The sequence below is a fragment of the Triplophysa rosa genome, linkage group LG1 (genome assembly GCF_024868665.1).
Source record: "Triplophysa rosa linkage group LG1, Trosa_1v2, whole genome shotgun sequence".
NCBI lineage: Eukaryota > Metazoa > Chordata > Actinopteri > Cypriniformes > Nemacheilidae > Triplophysa > Triplophysa rosa.
Window position 1 is genome coordinate 429,512 of NC_079890.1, and position 14,361 is coordinate 443,872.

Genomic DNA, 14,361 nt, shown 5'->3' on the forward strand with positions numbered 1-14,361 from the left:
GTGTGTGTGCGTGTGTGTGTGTGTGTGCGTGTGCTTGTGTGTGTTTTAGTGTGGGTGTGTGTGTGTTTGTGTGTGCCTGTGTGTGTGCGCGCCTGTGTGTGTGCGTGTGTGTGTGTGTGTGCGTGTGCTTGTGTGTGTTTTAGTGTGGGTGTGTGTGTGTTTGTGTGCGCCTGTGTGTGTGGCTTCAGTAAAGGTCATAATCCTCACAGTGACCTGATTGGCTGTTGTGAATCAGTGTGTTCAGGTCTGTGTGTTTCATTGAAATGAGTTGTGATTGCAGTCAGCTGTAATTACAGCCCCCCGCTTCCCCCCGTCACTCACCACCTCAATGTGTGTTTGTCATTTCACACACACAAATAATAAGTATCTCAAAATAAACAACACAACTTCTGCACGTCTGACTGAGACACACGAGGTCGAGACAGATAAACATCACTTTCTCTCTCTTCTACTGATCTTTTTCTTCCACACAGACGGACAGAAAGTGTGAAGCTCTGTCCAGCGGCTCCTGAGGGTCTTGCAGTCGGTGGACTCTTTCAGGTCGGCGGTCGTTTGCTCTTTGATAAAACACTGCATCTTATTTCTGTGTTGTGAATTCTATTCATGGGCGTGTGTCTTATCTCTCCCCGCAGGCACAGGAGAGACAGACACCAGCTCTGAAGACTCTGATAAAGTTGACAGATCAACTCCAGCGATACTCCGTCAATTTTATAAAGCAGCCGGATTAATCTGATAATCCCGGCCGGAGAGATTAGTTGGCGTCGAGTTTTATACCCGTGTCACTCTGGATTAAAGGGTTACGACACCCGTGTCAAGTTAGATGCCTCGCGCTCCACTCGGAAACAGGTGAGATTCACAAAACAACATCGCACCACAAACACACAAACACACAAACACACAAATGGCTACAGAACAATAAAAACACAGATTATTCAAATGATTTTTGTTTTGCGTCTCTTCCTGCTGTTATTTTCTCATTTTATGTGGTTGAATGTGATTTTGTATATTGTACAGCTGCTCTTGTTTGTCATGCTAATAAAGCACATTACAACTGAAATAATCTGCTATTAGACGTGACCGAGCTACATACTTTCACACAATCCACACAATGCTCAACAGTCGCTCCAGACAGACATAATTATAGCCATAAAACAAACGATGGGAGAACATTTATGAATATTTTAAAAAGTAGCAACGTTCAGACAAAAAAAAACATCTTATTGAATAGATCACAACGTATAAAAGTGCATGTTGGAAAAACACACACGTCTGGTTTATTATCTCCGTGGGGACAGTCCATAGGCGTAATGTTTTTATACTGTACAAACTGTATATTCTATCCCCTATCCCTAACCCAAACCCTAAACCTAAAGATCATAGAACACTTTTTGCATTTTTAGATTTGTAAAAAATATTGTTCTGTTCCATTTATAAGCTTTTGTGCCCATGAGGACCTCAATTTTGGTCCCCACGGTGACACGAGTCCCCATGTGTTGGTGTGTATTCAGGGTTAGGTCCCCACCGGGATATACAAACATGAACACACACACACAAATTTAAATGCACACACAAACTTAAACACACACACACACACACACACACACACAAACTTAAACACACAAACTTGAACACACAAACTTAAACACACAAACTTGAACACACAAACTTAAACACACAAACTTGAACACACAAACTTAAACACACACACACACACACACACACAAACTTAAACTTGTATAAAATATGACAAAATCAACTAATATTCAGTAAAAGAGAAACAATAAATGGGCACATTTTTGCCCGTATCATATAAAGATTTCATTGGTTTGGTCGTCAATGATAGATTGGAGATCTTTCACAGATATTTAATGAGTTATTTACTACTACTGATGTGTGCCGTACTGAACTCAAATGTGCTTTACTGTTTTCTGAGAGTGAATTCTAGCTCGACTCATGAAACATGACTTGATTAGCTTCGTGTGGTGACTAAACCTTAAAGAAGTTGAGTCTGATCCGGTCATGATGGACGATCGGAAGCCGTGAGCTCTGTGAGTTTAACCTGAACACAAACACTCTGAAATCTGGACGGAGAGAGGGAGAGAGTCATAAAAGTGTGAGAGTAGATCAATATAAAGTCTAGTGTTTGTCCGCAGGCCGGCGACTGTGATCACACATTAGGATAATTCACAGAGAAGAGCTCCTGTGGACCCCCGGGGACCCCGCTGCATTGATTTAACATTAACCTGATCAAGACATCACCACCGCCATCTATGTGAGTCTCAAACAGACACACACCACATCCCACACCCATAAAACACCTCAAGACCATCACAACTCCATTCTGATTCTGGTTCATTTAGCTGAATTGACTGGTGCTGCTACAATAGCTAATAAAATCTCATCTCAAATCAATATTGTTGTGCTCGGTGACTTCTTTATGTGCTAGCCTGTCAGGTTCATGTAGCCATAAAAACATGATAAAAACATCAAGCAGTTCACGTAAACAAACATCTATGTGTGTGTAAGCCCTGACCCATGCGTTTATCACTTCACTACATTCATACGATCAGGACCACATCTGAGCGTCATGTTAGACAAAACAACATACACATGTAAAACATTTCAGAGCGAATGAAGGCGAGTGGCGTTGATGGTGAGCGTGGCTCAGTGACCCGGGACACGAGCTCTTCTAACACGCCGATCCCATGCCCAGCAGGGTAATTGCCAGGGTCTCTCGGATCAATCCACATTGATTCCTCACTTTCCTGCTATTCCTTCAGCTGAACGAGTCAAATGAGAAAACAACTGAAAACAAGACTGGGCTCGCGTGACCTCTGATTGCCTTTCTCACATGATGTTTGGACCCGCCTCTCTGGAATACTTGACTGTGATTGGTCAGTGGAAACATTCTAAGATCTGTGTGCGGATGATGAAAGTGTCTCAATTACATTTCATCTCTCTCTCTGAAATCAGTGTTTCACATCTGTTTATTTGTTATCTATCCATCTAAACATGGTTATTAATGCGAATGATAGAATGGATCTCTTCAGTCCTGGATGCTGATTGGTGGAGAGATGTGATGTATTTATGATAAAGCACAGCTCTGATTTCTTCAGCAAGCTTTTATGGAAATAACTGTCGTGTGAGATTTAGATTTAGTTTCCATGTCTCTTCATACAGTATGGAACTACACTATGTAGACCAGAGGTTCTGAAACTTGTTTTGTTGTACAGCCCCTTTGTGTAGAATGCATTACTCTGCGGCGCCACACATAACGACTTATAATCTTAAACTTTGAATTTTATTTCAACCAAAAAGCATGTTCAGTTGTACAATGCTGGAACATCAATTCTTTTGCTTGGTAGTCTTATTTTTGATTTGTTGATTGCATAAAATCAATGATACATTTCTATATTTCATTAAATGACACAACGTCTGTGGCCCCCCTGAATCCATATTGAGTCCCCAGTTTGAGAACCACTGACAGAGGGCTCTAGACTCATTTTTCCCACTGGTGGCACTGGTGCGACCCACTTTCTCAGTGGGCCGCACCAACTTACAATTTGGTCGCACCTTTTTTATAGTAATCATAAAGACCGCTAATTTGTCACTCTGTCTTTTAAAATAGTCGGCTATAGACCACTTCATATTTGCGCTTTAACACTTGCAAGCCCAATAAATCCCAAATAAATGCAAAGAAACGTTGTATTTGTTATTTTATACAGTTATTATTTAGTTTTATATTCAAGTTATAAATTGGCTATGAAATGATCTCACACAAATATAACCTGTCACTCTTCACAATCCTCATGTATTGCCCTCTTTGCAAAGAGCTGTAATTTTGCCACTGGCCTTCTTTATTTTCACCACATGAAATTAAATTAAATTAGCTAGCTCAAAACTCAAAAGTAATTCAGAACTAAATGATTATATATGTGCTTTACTACACATTGTCATAAATAAACTTGAAATACTAAACCTTACTAACCGCTCTTGTTAAAAGGTCTAAGCACGCTTGTGTTCTGAGGTGTTTTGAGTGACTGATGTGATGGGTTCAGACAGTGAGTCTCGACAGTGAGCTCGGTGTTTGATATACGAGTTGTTTCAACAAAATGAATCGGCTCAAATGAGTCATCACGTCGTGAATCGGACATTAGCGGACATTGACGCGCTGTTTGTTTTTCACATCTGATAGGACATCGCAAAAGATAGAAGTTAACACAGAAAACACTTCACTCAATAGGATTTTTCCCTTATGTCAGTTGCAAGTTGTGCATCACTAAAGCATTTTAAAGTACTTTTAAGAGGACATTTACTTGCCCGGGCATTTGGCCTGACATAGTCTATATGATGGCGATGGTCTTGTGTCTTAGTGTTTTGTTATGTTGTTTATGTTTTTATCTCTTTTACCTTTTTCTTGTCTTAATCTTGGTTATTTATTTTTATGCTGTTTTATTGGAAAGCACATTGGTCAACATGAGCTGCTTTTAAATGTGCTATATAAATAAATAAAGAAACAAACAAACATGTGCGGAACACTTGTCAGGGAAGAAAAGAAGCACATTCACACCCGGCTGTAATTCAGGTAAAACTATTCTCAGAATGCACCACGTCAGACATTGATTCTGACTTCCGACCTTGCTTTTGATTAAAGTGTTAAAGATTAAAGAGAGACAGTTCAGAAAGCGATGTGTTTGACTTCATTAAGCGCCCAGCGGAACGATCGGAATATGACATCAATGTGAGCCGTCTGTCCCGCCATGCTTTTATGCCGATCGGTCGCGCAACACCGAATGAAGTCAAACACACACTTTAGTTTGGAGTCAGAGAGAGTGACGAGCTCTCACAATCACCACTCATAAATCACATTAAATGTTCTAATAAATCTCTGGCGGGACAAAAATCAGTTTTACGCACAAATTTGACCTCACGCGTTATAAAGAAACGATCGCATTATGACCATTTTGGTGGCAGTCTAGAGCCCTGGTTATGGACAATATATCACAGCGTCTTATTCTTTAAAACTTCATATAAACCCATCAGGATGAAAAGTGTCAGGATTTATGTCACAATAATGACGTTTTAGAAATGATCTCGAAGCATTATCTACTGGCTTAATATCCAATTCTTTTCGGCGATCTGTTTATAAAGTCTGCCACGCGCGATCATCATGTTGAATGTTTTTAACAACAGGAATCAATAGCAGAAAGAGCTGAAAATATGTGTGTCTATTGATCTCATGTTGAATGAGAATGTTTTATCATGACTAAACTATCATGTTCATGTATAACTCTACTCTGTTATGATATTGCTTTGATGTATTCTTTGAATCAAAACAACATTCTCGTGACGGCCTTTGTTGTAAATATGAATCTTGTTAAAGAATGAGCTTGATTTAATAAAGGTTATAAACAAAAGTATGTCAATAAAACCAATACATCATCATGTGTTTCTGAAAGCAAATCTGATATTGATTTTTCTTGCATTTTTAGTTTAAATGCATGTTTGTCTTGTCAAGCAGTGCGGTTTATTCTCTGTGCCCGCTTTATGTGAAGAAGATTTGTAAACAACATTTCTTGAACTATAAATGATCTTATTAGAATGACAAGCCCAAAGTGTGAGAATGTCAGTGATGACACCAGAAGCCCTTCTGAATATGAAGTATGGTTTTATTCGAGTTTCACTACGACGAGGTTAAATTCAGATTCATTTGTGTTCTTCTCTAATGAATGCTACAGAACAAGAGCCACAGCCCAAGATTTCCCAACTCTTCCCTCCGAGCTGAGGTGACATTAGACCGCCGGCACCCGAGCGCGCTCATCTCGACGAGAACAGAGCGCATTTGGAGAATGACAATGGCCTAAAATGAAGGGAAGCTGGTTTTCTGGGATTCATTTGTCATGGCTATGAGCTGCATTGTTTGGAGTTGATTTGCGGGAGGCTGAAGGCCGTGGATTTGATGAGGACATGTTAATATCTACTATCGAGAGCAGATAAGATCCTCATTTGACTTAGCGGCGGCGCGAGGGGAGGTCTTATCTCCGTCCGAGGGGAGATTAGAGGAAGCGCGAGGCTTACACTTCACCATCAGTCCTGAGGCTTTGTGAGGAGGTCAACTTCATTTTGTTCCTCTGATATTAAAAAGCTGTCTGAGATAAAGAGCTACTCTTTATTAGCCGGCGAGGAACGGATGGTGACTCACTTCGCTTCAGAAGGACATGAACGGGCACATTTCTTCCTCTGCACTGTTCAAATCCCGACACTCGTTCTGTCGTCTGTCAAAGCTAAAATACAACACGTAGAAATAAAATACAGCTCTTATCAAAACAATCGCTCACATGGGATTTCAAGGCCAAACTCATAAGTCACCTCCAGATGATATGATTTCGTATTCCAGTTTAACACTGAACTGGTGTAATGCTGCATCATTTACTCTTAATAACCTCCATCTGCAATGTGCATCACCCAATGTGCCCAATGTGAGCCAAAACGGGCTTTGACAAGAACAGTCTGAAGTTACTCTTGAATTACACTTTGAAACAACTGAACCTAAAACATCAGGCATTCTGATGGAATGAAGTTATGCGAGTAAACAGAGAAAAAGTGATTGTAATCTAACTGGATTGTGCAGCCAAAACATTCACCTTCAAAGAGTCGGTATAAATCATGACAATTTATCATAGATTTAGTTTTATTTTTTATTTCAACTTCATGTGCTAACACAGTAATTCTTGCAGAGTTTTCTGTCAAGTTACACCCTAAAAAGTTTAACGGTGATTTCACGTGAAACATTTCGCATAAGTAAGAAAATAAGTCAATCTGATTAACTCAAATATACGTCACAAAAAGTGTATATAAAAAATATATTGCTTATTTCTTTTATCAAATAAACCTTAATAATATGTGTAAATTTGAGAGAAATTAAATGTTGGATTTTCAATCAATGTTTTAAATCCGTCCCACTGAAAAGATCTGTTAAATCATTTCAAAAGATTTTTAATAACTGTATATGTTTGTGACATTTAGGCCCGATTCACATTTGCATCTTTTCCGCAGGCATATTCGTTATTTTAAATGTAAACGTGCGCCAGGCACGCGCAAAAAAGGGGCGCACATTTTTCTAGGTGCATTGAGATGGAAATAGTTCAACATTTTGGAGTGCAGCGAGTCATTTGGAGAGAGAAAGAGGTGCGCCTCGCGTTTTCCACGCGGTTTTAGACACAAAATGTGAATCGGGCCTAACAAAGCCACAGGATTATTTGTAGAGTGTATGTTAAATTGTATTTCACAGTCCATGTCCTTGGTGTTTGTAGTCTATTGTGTTACCACAGATGTGCTGTGACCTTTGCTTCATGTTTCATGCACTATATGTGACGTTTAATGTGTGGCAGGAGCTCATCTCATACAGGCTACTGATGATAATCATCAGAAACACTGTTAGCAAAACATCACAGGGATATTTCAGAAAATCTCATTTGAACAATCTGCATTTAAAGTGAGAAATGAGCAGATCAAACACCGTTCATTACAATCACAGCTTCACAGATGAAGCAGACTTGACGTGAAAATGTCTGCCACGTGTAATCCAGTGCTTTAATTCATGTGTAGAGATCTTTATTCTCCAGACACAGCTGCAGGATTATATCATTTGTGTGAAGACATCGACATTCATTACACACAACACAACACAACACAACACAACACAACACACTTCATGTGTTGATATGGTTGAGCTCTGATCTACATCTGCAGTAAAAGAAACAACTGCATGTGATCTCCTGACAGAAAGCAGAATATCTGTTCTTTGAGTTTTGTTGTTTGTAAGATCTGTTTTTCCTTCTACCTTACACCACACGATGTTTTGAACAGCACGCTGTGTTTAGATGCTTGCCGACAGATGTCTCTGATTCCTGAGAGTTGGGACACGATGAAAAACGGAAAAGTTTTTCCGTTGCGTTTTTGAAAAGCTTCACGTACACATGACAGCGTTATCAAAAGGGTCTGCATTTACAGGGATCCAGGAAAAGGGATAAAACTGCTGTAGTACGCACGCCAGGCCAGTGGGTGGCGATGTTGTTGTGTGAAGAAACAGGACGTGCCTTGACACGTACACATGCACAGTTATACGCCAAACGTGCTTTTTAATACCGTTGGTGGACGTGTATATGTGTGTTTAAAGTCTGCCGGATGTAAACAGTGTGTCTCCGCTGGTCTTACTGGTGCAGCAAATCCACATTTTGCTGAGAAAACATTAATACACAGTCCAGCAGCCATATAGTTTTGGCTATACTCACGCGTGACGTCATCGCAAGATCCGTCTCGCAATTTACATGGAAATGGAAACGGCGGCGTTTTCAAAAAGTTGCACTTTGAGACCCGTTTTCTAAAGTTTGTGTTTTCAGTCCCCTTAAACGTCGTTTCCATATAAACGAACAGCCGAAACGCATAAAAAGTTTTCAGTTTTCAGTTGAATCGTCATATAAACGCCCTCTCATTTTGTCTTTCGAGTTAAAACGGATTCATTTCCATCTTTAAACAAACACGAACCTGATTAAAAAAACCCAGTGATTAAAACACATGCCGCTTTGTCTAGGTTTAACTCACATTTTTAAATCTTTCTCATTTTTCCTGAAATCATTCCTTGCGTTTAATCGCTCTAGTGTTGTTATGTCCTATTCATCTGATATATGCATTTTCAGCCATTCTCAGCCCGGGTAAATTGATGTCTGATGGTTTTATTGTCATTTCTAGCAAACAATCCCAGCAGTCCGACAGTCTTGTTCTATGACATCCAGCTGTTCTTTATCTTCTACAGATCAGTAAATCAATCTCAGACAGAACGAAAGTGTTTTTCCTCCTCATGCATCTGAATGTCTTCACCTCACTTAATATGAGGTTTAAAACGGGCCGTAACAACTCATGACACGTCTTTCTAAAAGAAGACACAGTTCTTGAATGACGAACACGCGGCGCGGTGTCTTTCTCTGAGAGCGCTAAAGCTTCACTATCCCATCGTGTAGCTGAAAACTCAATGAGTTTGTCACACAACAATTAAAGTCAATGTTGTGCAGAAGAAAGAAGGTTTTCTGTGCTGATGAAGATAATGAAGTTCAAGCGCCGGCTTCGGCAGAATTCAATTAGCCGAGTTTTCTCAATCGTGACTGCGCAGGATTCATTATCTCGGATGATTTTCTGCATTTCTTCATTACACCTTAAGACTCAAGAATAGAAGCACGCTTTGATCTGACAACATACAGAAACACAAATCGACCAATGCTACATACAACAGTCACCTCAGCGTCACCGACATAAGATCTTCATACATGTCAGAAATAAACATTCACATCTCAGTCTTTATGGTACCACTTTACTTAAAGCAAACAGGAATATGAAGAGTTTGGTTCCAAAATGAGATAACTCCGTTTTTAATCTTTTTTTATTGTGCATCCCAATTAATATCAATCAAACTGCAGTTGGTTTGTTTTGATTTAAGTCACAATAACTAAAAAATACAGCTAACTAACACAATAAAAACAAGATAAATAACATGATTTTTGAAAATATTTGAGTTTTCTCATTTTGGAACCAAACTCTTCATATGTTTCATTTAGGGGTGTCCCTAAATGTGAAATAACCCTAAAATCTCCCATTTCTTTACATCAGAAATCATATGTTTGGCAGCGCAGTGCTACGCCACTGCCCATATCAGCACAAAGGCATAATCTCCACAGCACAACACCTCTGCGAAGAGTCCACTGTGAGACTGGTAGTCGAATCAGGCTCCTCCGATCCAAGCATCCAATCTTCAACGAGTCGGGGTCACCTGCTAGTTTGACTGTATTAATTATGCCTGATAATGCACCTTATAATGTGATGTCTCATGGATAATGGTAACTACAGTTTATACATAACACTTATAACAATGCATTCTTACACTTATTCATTTGGTTATAATTCTTTACGACAACATGTAATGTATTACGACACACATTATGAAGAAGTATAATGCATCGTACCCTTAATAATAACCCTTTATAATGCGTAATACATGAAGGCTTTAAGTAAAGTGTACCATCTTTTCTTATGATTCTGGATTCTGATTGATAACCTCCACTTAAACTAATAACTCAATCTCACAACAACACTGAACACATCTAGTCCGTCTGAAATCTGCACTGCGTGTGGATAAAAGTCAAAGGTTTTTCTGCAATAAAGTGAATTAAAATGATAAGGCAGATGTATATTCTCAAAGAACTAATCCAAAACAGTTTGACGTCTGAAGTAAATGAATCTTGTGTCCCAGTGAAGTATTTATTTTTGATATACAGTATAACGTCTCACAGGTTATCAGGTCTGTGTGATTGCATTTATATATTTCTTGATTACATTTACAATTTAAAACCATTCAATGCTACAAATAAACAGAAGCTGCACACACACACACACTTGCATGAATGTGTGATTACCTAAACAACTTCATTTCTCAGTAAATAAAAATGAAATATGAGCTGAGATGTTGAAGTGAACTGAGGAAGAGAAACATGATGTTGTGACTCTTTGAAATGAACTGCTGATTAATGCAACTTCAATCAATCTGTGTGTACATGTGTGTGCGTGTGTGTGTGTGTGTGAGTGTAAGTGTGTGTCAGTGTGTCAGTGTGTGTGTGTGTGTGTGTGTGTGTGTGTGTGTGTTCATGTTTGTATATCCCGGTGGGGACCTAAACCTGAACGCACACCAACACATGGGGACTCGTGTCACCGTGCGGACCAAAATTGAGGTCCTCATGGGCACAAAAGCTTATAAATTGTACAGAACAATATTTTTTACAAATCTAAAAATGCAAAAAGTGTTCTATGATCTTTAGGTTTAGGGATAGGGTTAGGGATAGGGGATAGAATATACAGTTTGTACAGTATAAAAACATTACGCCTATGGACTGTCCCCACAGAGATAATAAACCAGACGTGTGTGTGTGTGTGTGTGTGTGTGTGTGCATGTGTGTGTGCGTGCGTGTGTGTGTGTGTGTGTGTGTGCAGCTATACAGTGATGTGAAGCGTGTTGTGAGTGTGAACGCCTCACAGAGAATCATAAACATTGATGTGTGAAACACACTTGACTGTTAAATTCATCTGGATAATGTGTCTCATGACATGTTGCAGATGTTATAGAGATCTCACTGATAAACGATCACATACAGTCATTTGCCACCACATCTGAGAACAGAAGAATGATGCCCTCAACCCAAACATAAACCTCATATTCAGAACACCACCTCATATTTATAACTTTGACACCCAAACTTCTGTTTTAAACTGAAATCAACCACAGAACGCATTCCAATTCACCATGCCATCCTACTACCCTGAAGCTAGTTCACTGATATCCCAGCCACAAACACCCAGATCACCCTAGCGACCACCTGACCACACCCTAGCAACCACCGAGCACACACACACACTCAGAGTACGTCATGAGTGGCATGTAGTTTTGTGATGATTGTGTTGTTGATGTTGTGTAGTGGTGAAAGTGTAGATGAGTGCGAGCACACACGCATCTCAGTGAAATGACCTCCAGCCACGATTTACACCCTTCAATTTGCTCCCAGTTCAAACAGGCGAGACTCATGGACTATCTGTCTGGCTCTCCAATAAAACCACACTGCTTACTCTCTCTTTCTCTCTCTCTCTTTCTCTCACACACACACACACACACACACACACACACACACGCACGCACGCACGCACGCACACACACATGTTGGGTTTCCATGTTTTATGGGGACATTCCATAGACACAATGGTTTTTATACTGTACAAACTGTATATCATATTCCCTACCCCTAACCCTAACAATCACACACAACTGTCTGCTCTTTTACATTTTCACAAAAGTTCATTCTGTATGATTTATAAGCTTGTTTCCTCATGGGGACCAAAAAATGTCCCCACAAGGGCAAGGATTTTGGATATTGCCATCTTTGTGGGGACATTTTGTCCCCATACCGTAGGGTTTACCCTTCCCACACACACACACACACACGCACACACACACGCACACACGTGTAAAGAGCAGCGGTCATATTCACTCAGACCTGCATTAAGAAATCTATAATAACAGCTTCTCTCTCTCTCACACACTGGAGGACAATCTCACATTGAATTTCCAGCAGTTCTTGACTCATGGATGAGAAATGAAAATGCTGCAGTCATCTGTGAACAGGTTAAACAGCAGAGAGAGTGAAAGCGGCCATATTTCACAATAATCTGACTATAATGTTGCCACAGATTAACCCGAAGCGAGAAAAACCTGACAACACCTGTGTATAAAAACAATAGACGGAAAAAAGAACCACGTGACTGTGTGCAAAACTACAATAACACAGAAACAAATATACGTTGATCTTACTTTGAGGTTGCAGGGCTGAAGGTCAGTGTATCATTTCCCCTCCTGAGACCTGCGCAAACAAACAACAGCTCATAAGACATACGTCACAAAATAAACATGACTGTATAAAGCATTTTCACTTCATCATCATTTTGAGTCCATCAAACCGTCCCTGATACAACACTCATGTTCAAAGGTTATTTGCTCTTAATATAATTGTTCGGATGTTTCATCTGTATCTTGGAGAAACAGAAATGTTGTAAATGCTTTCATTTAACTTTCATTAGGCATCAGTCATGTAGAAGAGCGGCTTTGACATTTGAAGATAATTGTGCCGTTACATTGTTCTCTTTCATTAAAAATGTTGATTATATGCTTGATGTGACCGTCAAACCTCCACACGTTTACAGTTAGGATTAATGGAGACACGTCTTTCTCTGGATAGAAATGATACCTCTATATATGGCAGAAAGTGTGTGTGAGTGTGTCCTCTAAAGCTGATTTCGGTCTCAAACAGGCACATCAAGATTCAAGTTTTAAGGGAAATGAAATTCTATGTATGAAAAACAAAAATTTCTCTATTTTCTTTCGGAGAGTTTGATTTGGAAAGCTCAGAATGTCTGCAAAACACCACACGAGAACACCCTGACAACCATCCAGAACACCCTAGCAACCACCCGGCAACACCGTGTGTGATTCTGGTGTGTGTTTTGGGGAGACAGGTCTCACGTCTGACAGCCGTTATCTGCAAACAGGAAACATTTGACTTTCTTTCTTGTTTCTGCTTTAATTTGCGTCTCTTGGCATCGAAATTAACCCCACTCCTCTCCCCGTCACCGGCTGTCGAGAGCGGGTCACCACGGAAACGGTTACCGAGGCAACAAAGGGAGGCGGTGACCGCGGCGCTGTGGATGAGGGTCTCGTTCAGACTCATTACAGAAATGGGCTCAGCCATGTTGAATTAGCACTAATTAGGATAATTACACTGACTCGCTCTCTCTCCACCGCTGCCGCCCGCCGGAGGAATAAATTAAACAGAAAACCTCGCTGGCGCTGCCACACTCCACAATCACAAAGCATTGTGGGAGATGGCACGGCACCTGACTGACTGTTCGTTTACGTGTTCCGGACGTTACGAATCAGACGTCTTCTAAAGCCTTTATCTGCTTTAATGAGAAACTCCTGCGCCGTCTCAACCAATGAAAAGCAGCAGAACCTGCGAGCGCTGGAACACGTCCAGAGACGCACTCAAAGGTTTGGCAAACAAACATGTTTTACAGCGACTTTGATTTGTCCAAATGTTTGCTGGGCTCTGAGAACAACACGCCGCTGTACTGCTGCCCGTCTGTGTGTGTGTGTGTGTGTGTGTGGGAAGGGTAAACCCTACGGTATGGGGACAAAATGTCCCCACAAAGATGGCAATATCCAAAACCCTTGTCCTTGTGGGGACATGTTTTGGTCCCCATGAGGAAACAAGCTTATAAATCATACAGAATGAACTTTTGTGAAAATGTAAAAGAGCAGACAGTTGTGTGTGATTGTTAGGGTTAGGGTTAGGGAATATGAAATACAGTTTGTACAGTATAAAAACCATTGTGTCTATGGAATGTCCCCATAAACCATGGAAACCCAACATGTGTGTGCATGTGTATGTGCGTGTGCACGTTCTCTCTATTTTTTCTCTGAAAAATAAACATAATTCAAAGAGGGAAACAAGATGATTTTTCTACCTCATTGGCAGATATTTGTACTGTCACTTAATTTTTTTGTTAACATTTAATATTTCAAGTCATTTTTATTTCTTAATGTACATTAAGAATGTTTCGATATTTGTATTAAAGCAAGAAATTCATTTTTTGCAGTGCTGTTTTGAATGCGGTCAGCCATAAAGAAAAACCCAAACAGAGAAGAATTCACCAAACGATTACCGACATTAATTGAGAGAGAAAGAGAGTCGAAGCTAAATCATATTACAG

General features: G+C 40.0%; 2 protein-coding genes and 1 long non-coding RNA gene across 34 annotated transcripts in view; 2 read left to right on the forward strand and 1 right to left on the reverse strand.

Annotated features, from left to right (window-relative positions):
• LOC130560594 (uncharacterized) overlaps positions 1–10,604 on the forward strand; it is a 37,054-nt gene extending 26,450 nt beyond the window's left edge. Inside the window, exons 3-7 of one of the 4 annotated variants that reach the window (XR_008963717.1) lie at positions 474–540; positions 633–846; positions 1,934–2,048; positions 2,154–2,272; positions 9,664–10,604. This is a non-coding gene — a long non-coding RNA (uncharacterized LOC130560594). The other 3 variants (XR_008963718.1, XR_008963720.1, XR_008963719.1) reach the window with 3 other exon arrangements.
• Positions 1–12,455, reverse strand: part of ptprda (protein tyrosine phosphatase receptor type Da) — a 158,188-nt gene extending 145,733 nt beyond the window's left edge. For all 26 annotated transcript variants that reach the window (XM_057344419.1, XM_057344236.1, XM_057344337.1 and 23 more), the window contains exon 1: positions 12,407–12,455. The gene's annotated coding sequence lies outside the window, so the exon portion shown is untranslated. The remainder of the gene's footprint in view (positions 1–12,406) is intronic.
• Positions 12,456–13,319: 864 nt separating this feature from the next.
• The window catches only part of LOC130560572 (uncharacterized), a 218,020-nt gene continuing 216,978 nt past the window's right edge, over positions 13,320–14,361 (forward strand). For 2 of the 4 annotated variants that reach the window (XM_057344452.1, XM_057344460.1), the window contains exon 1: positions 13,408–13,639. In XM_057344452.1, the coding sequence (XP_057200435.1) occupies positions 13,585–13,639 (55 nt within the window). In that variant the 5' untranslated portion in view covers positions 13,408–13,584. Of the gene's footprint in view, positions 13,640–14,361 lie in introns of all 4 variants that reach the window. The other 2 variants (XM_057344473.1, XM_057344468.1) reach the window with 2 other exon arrangements.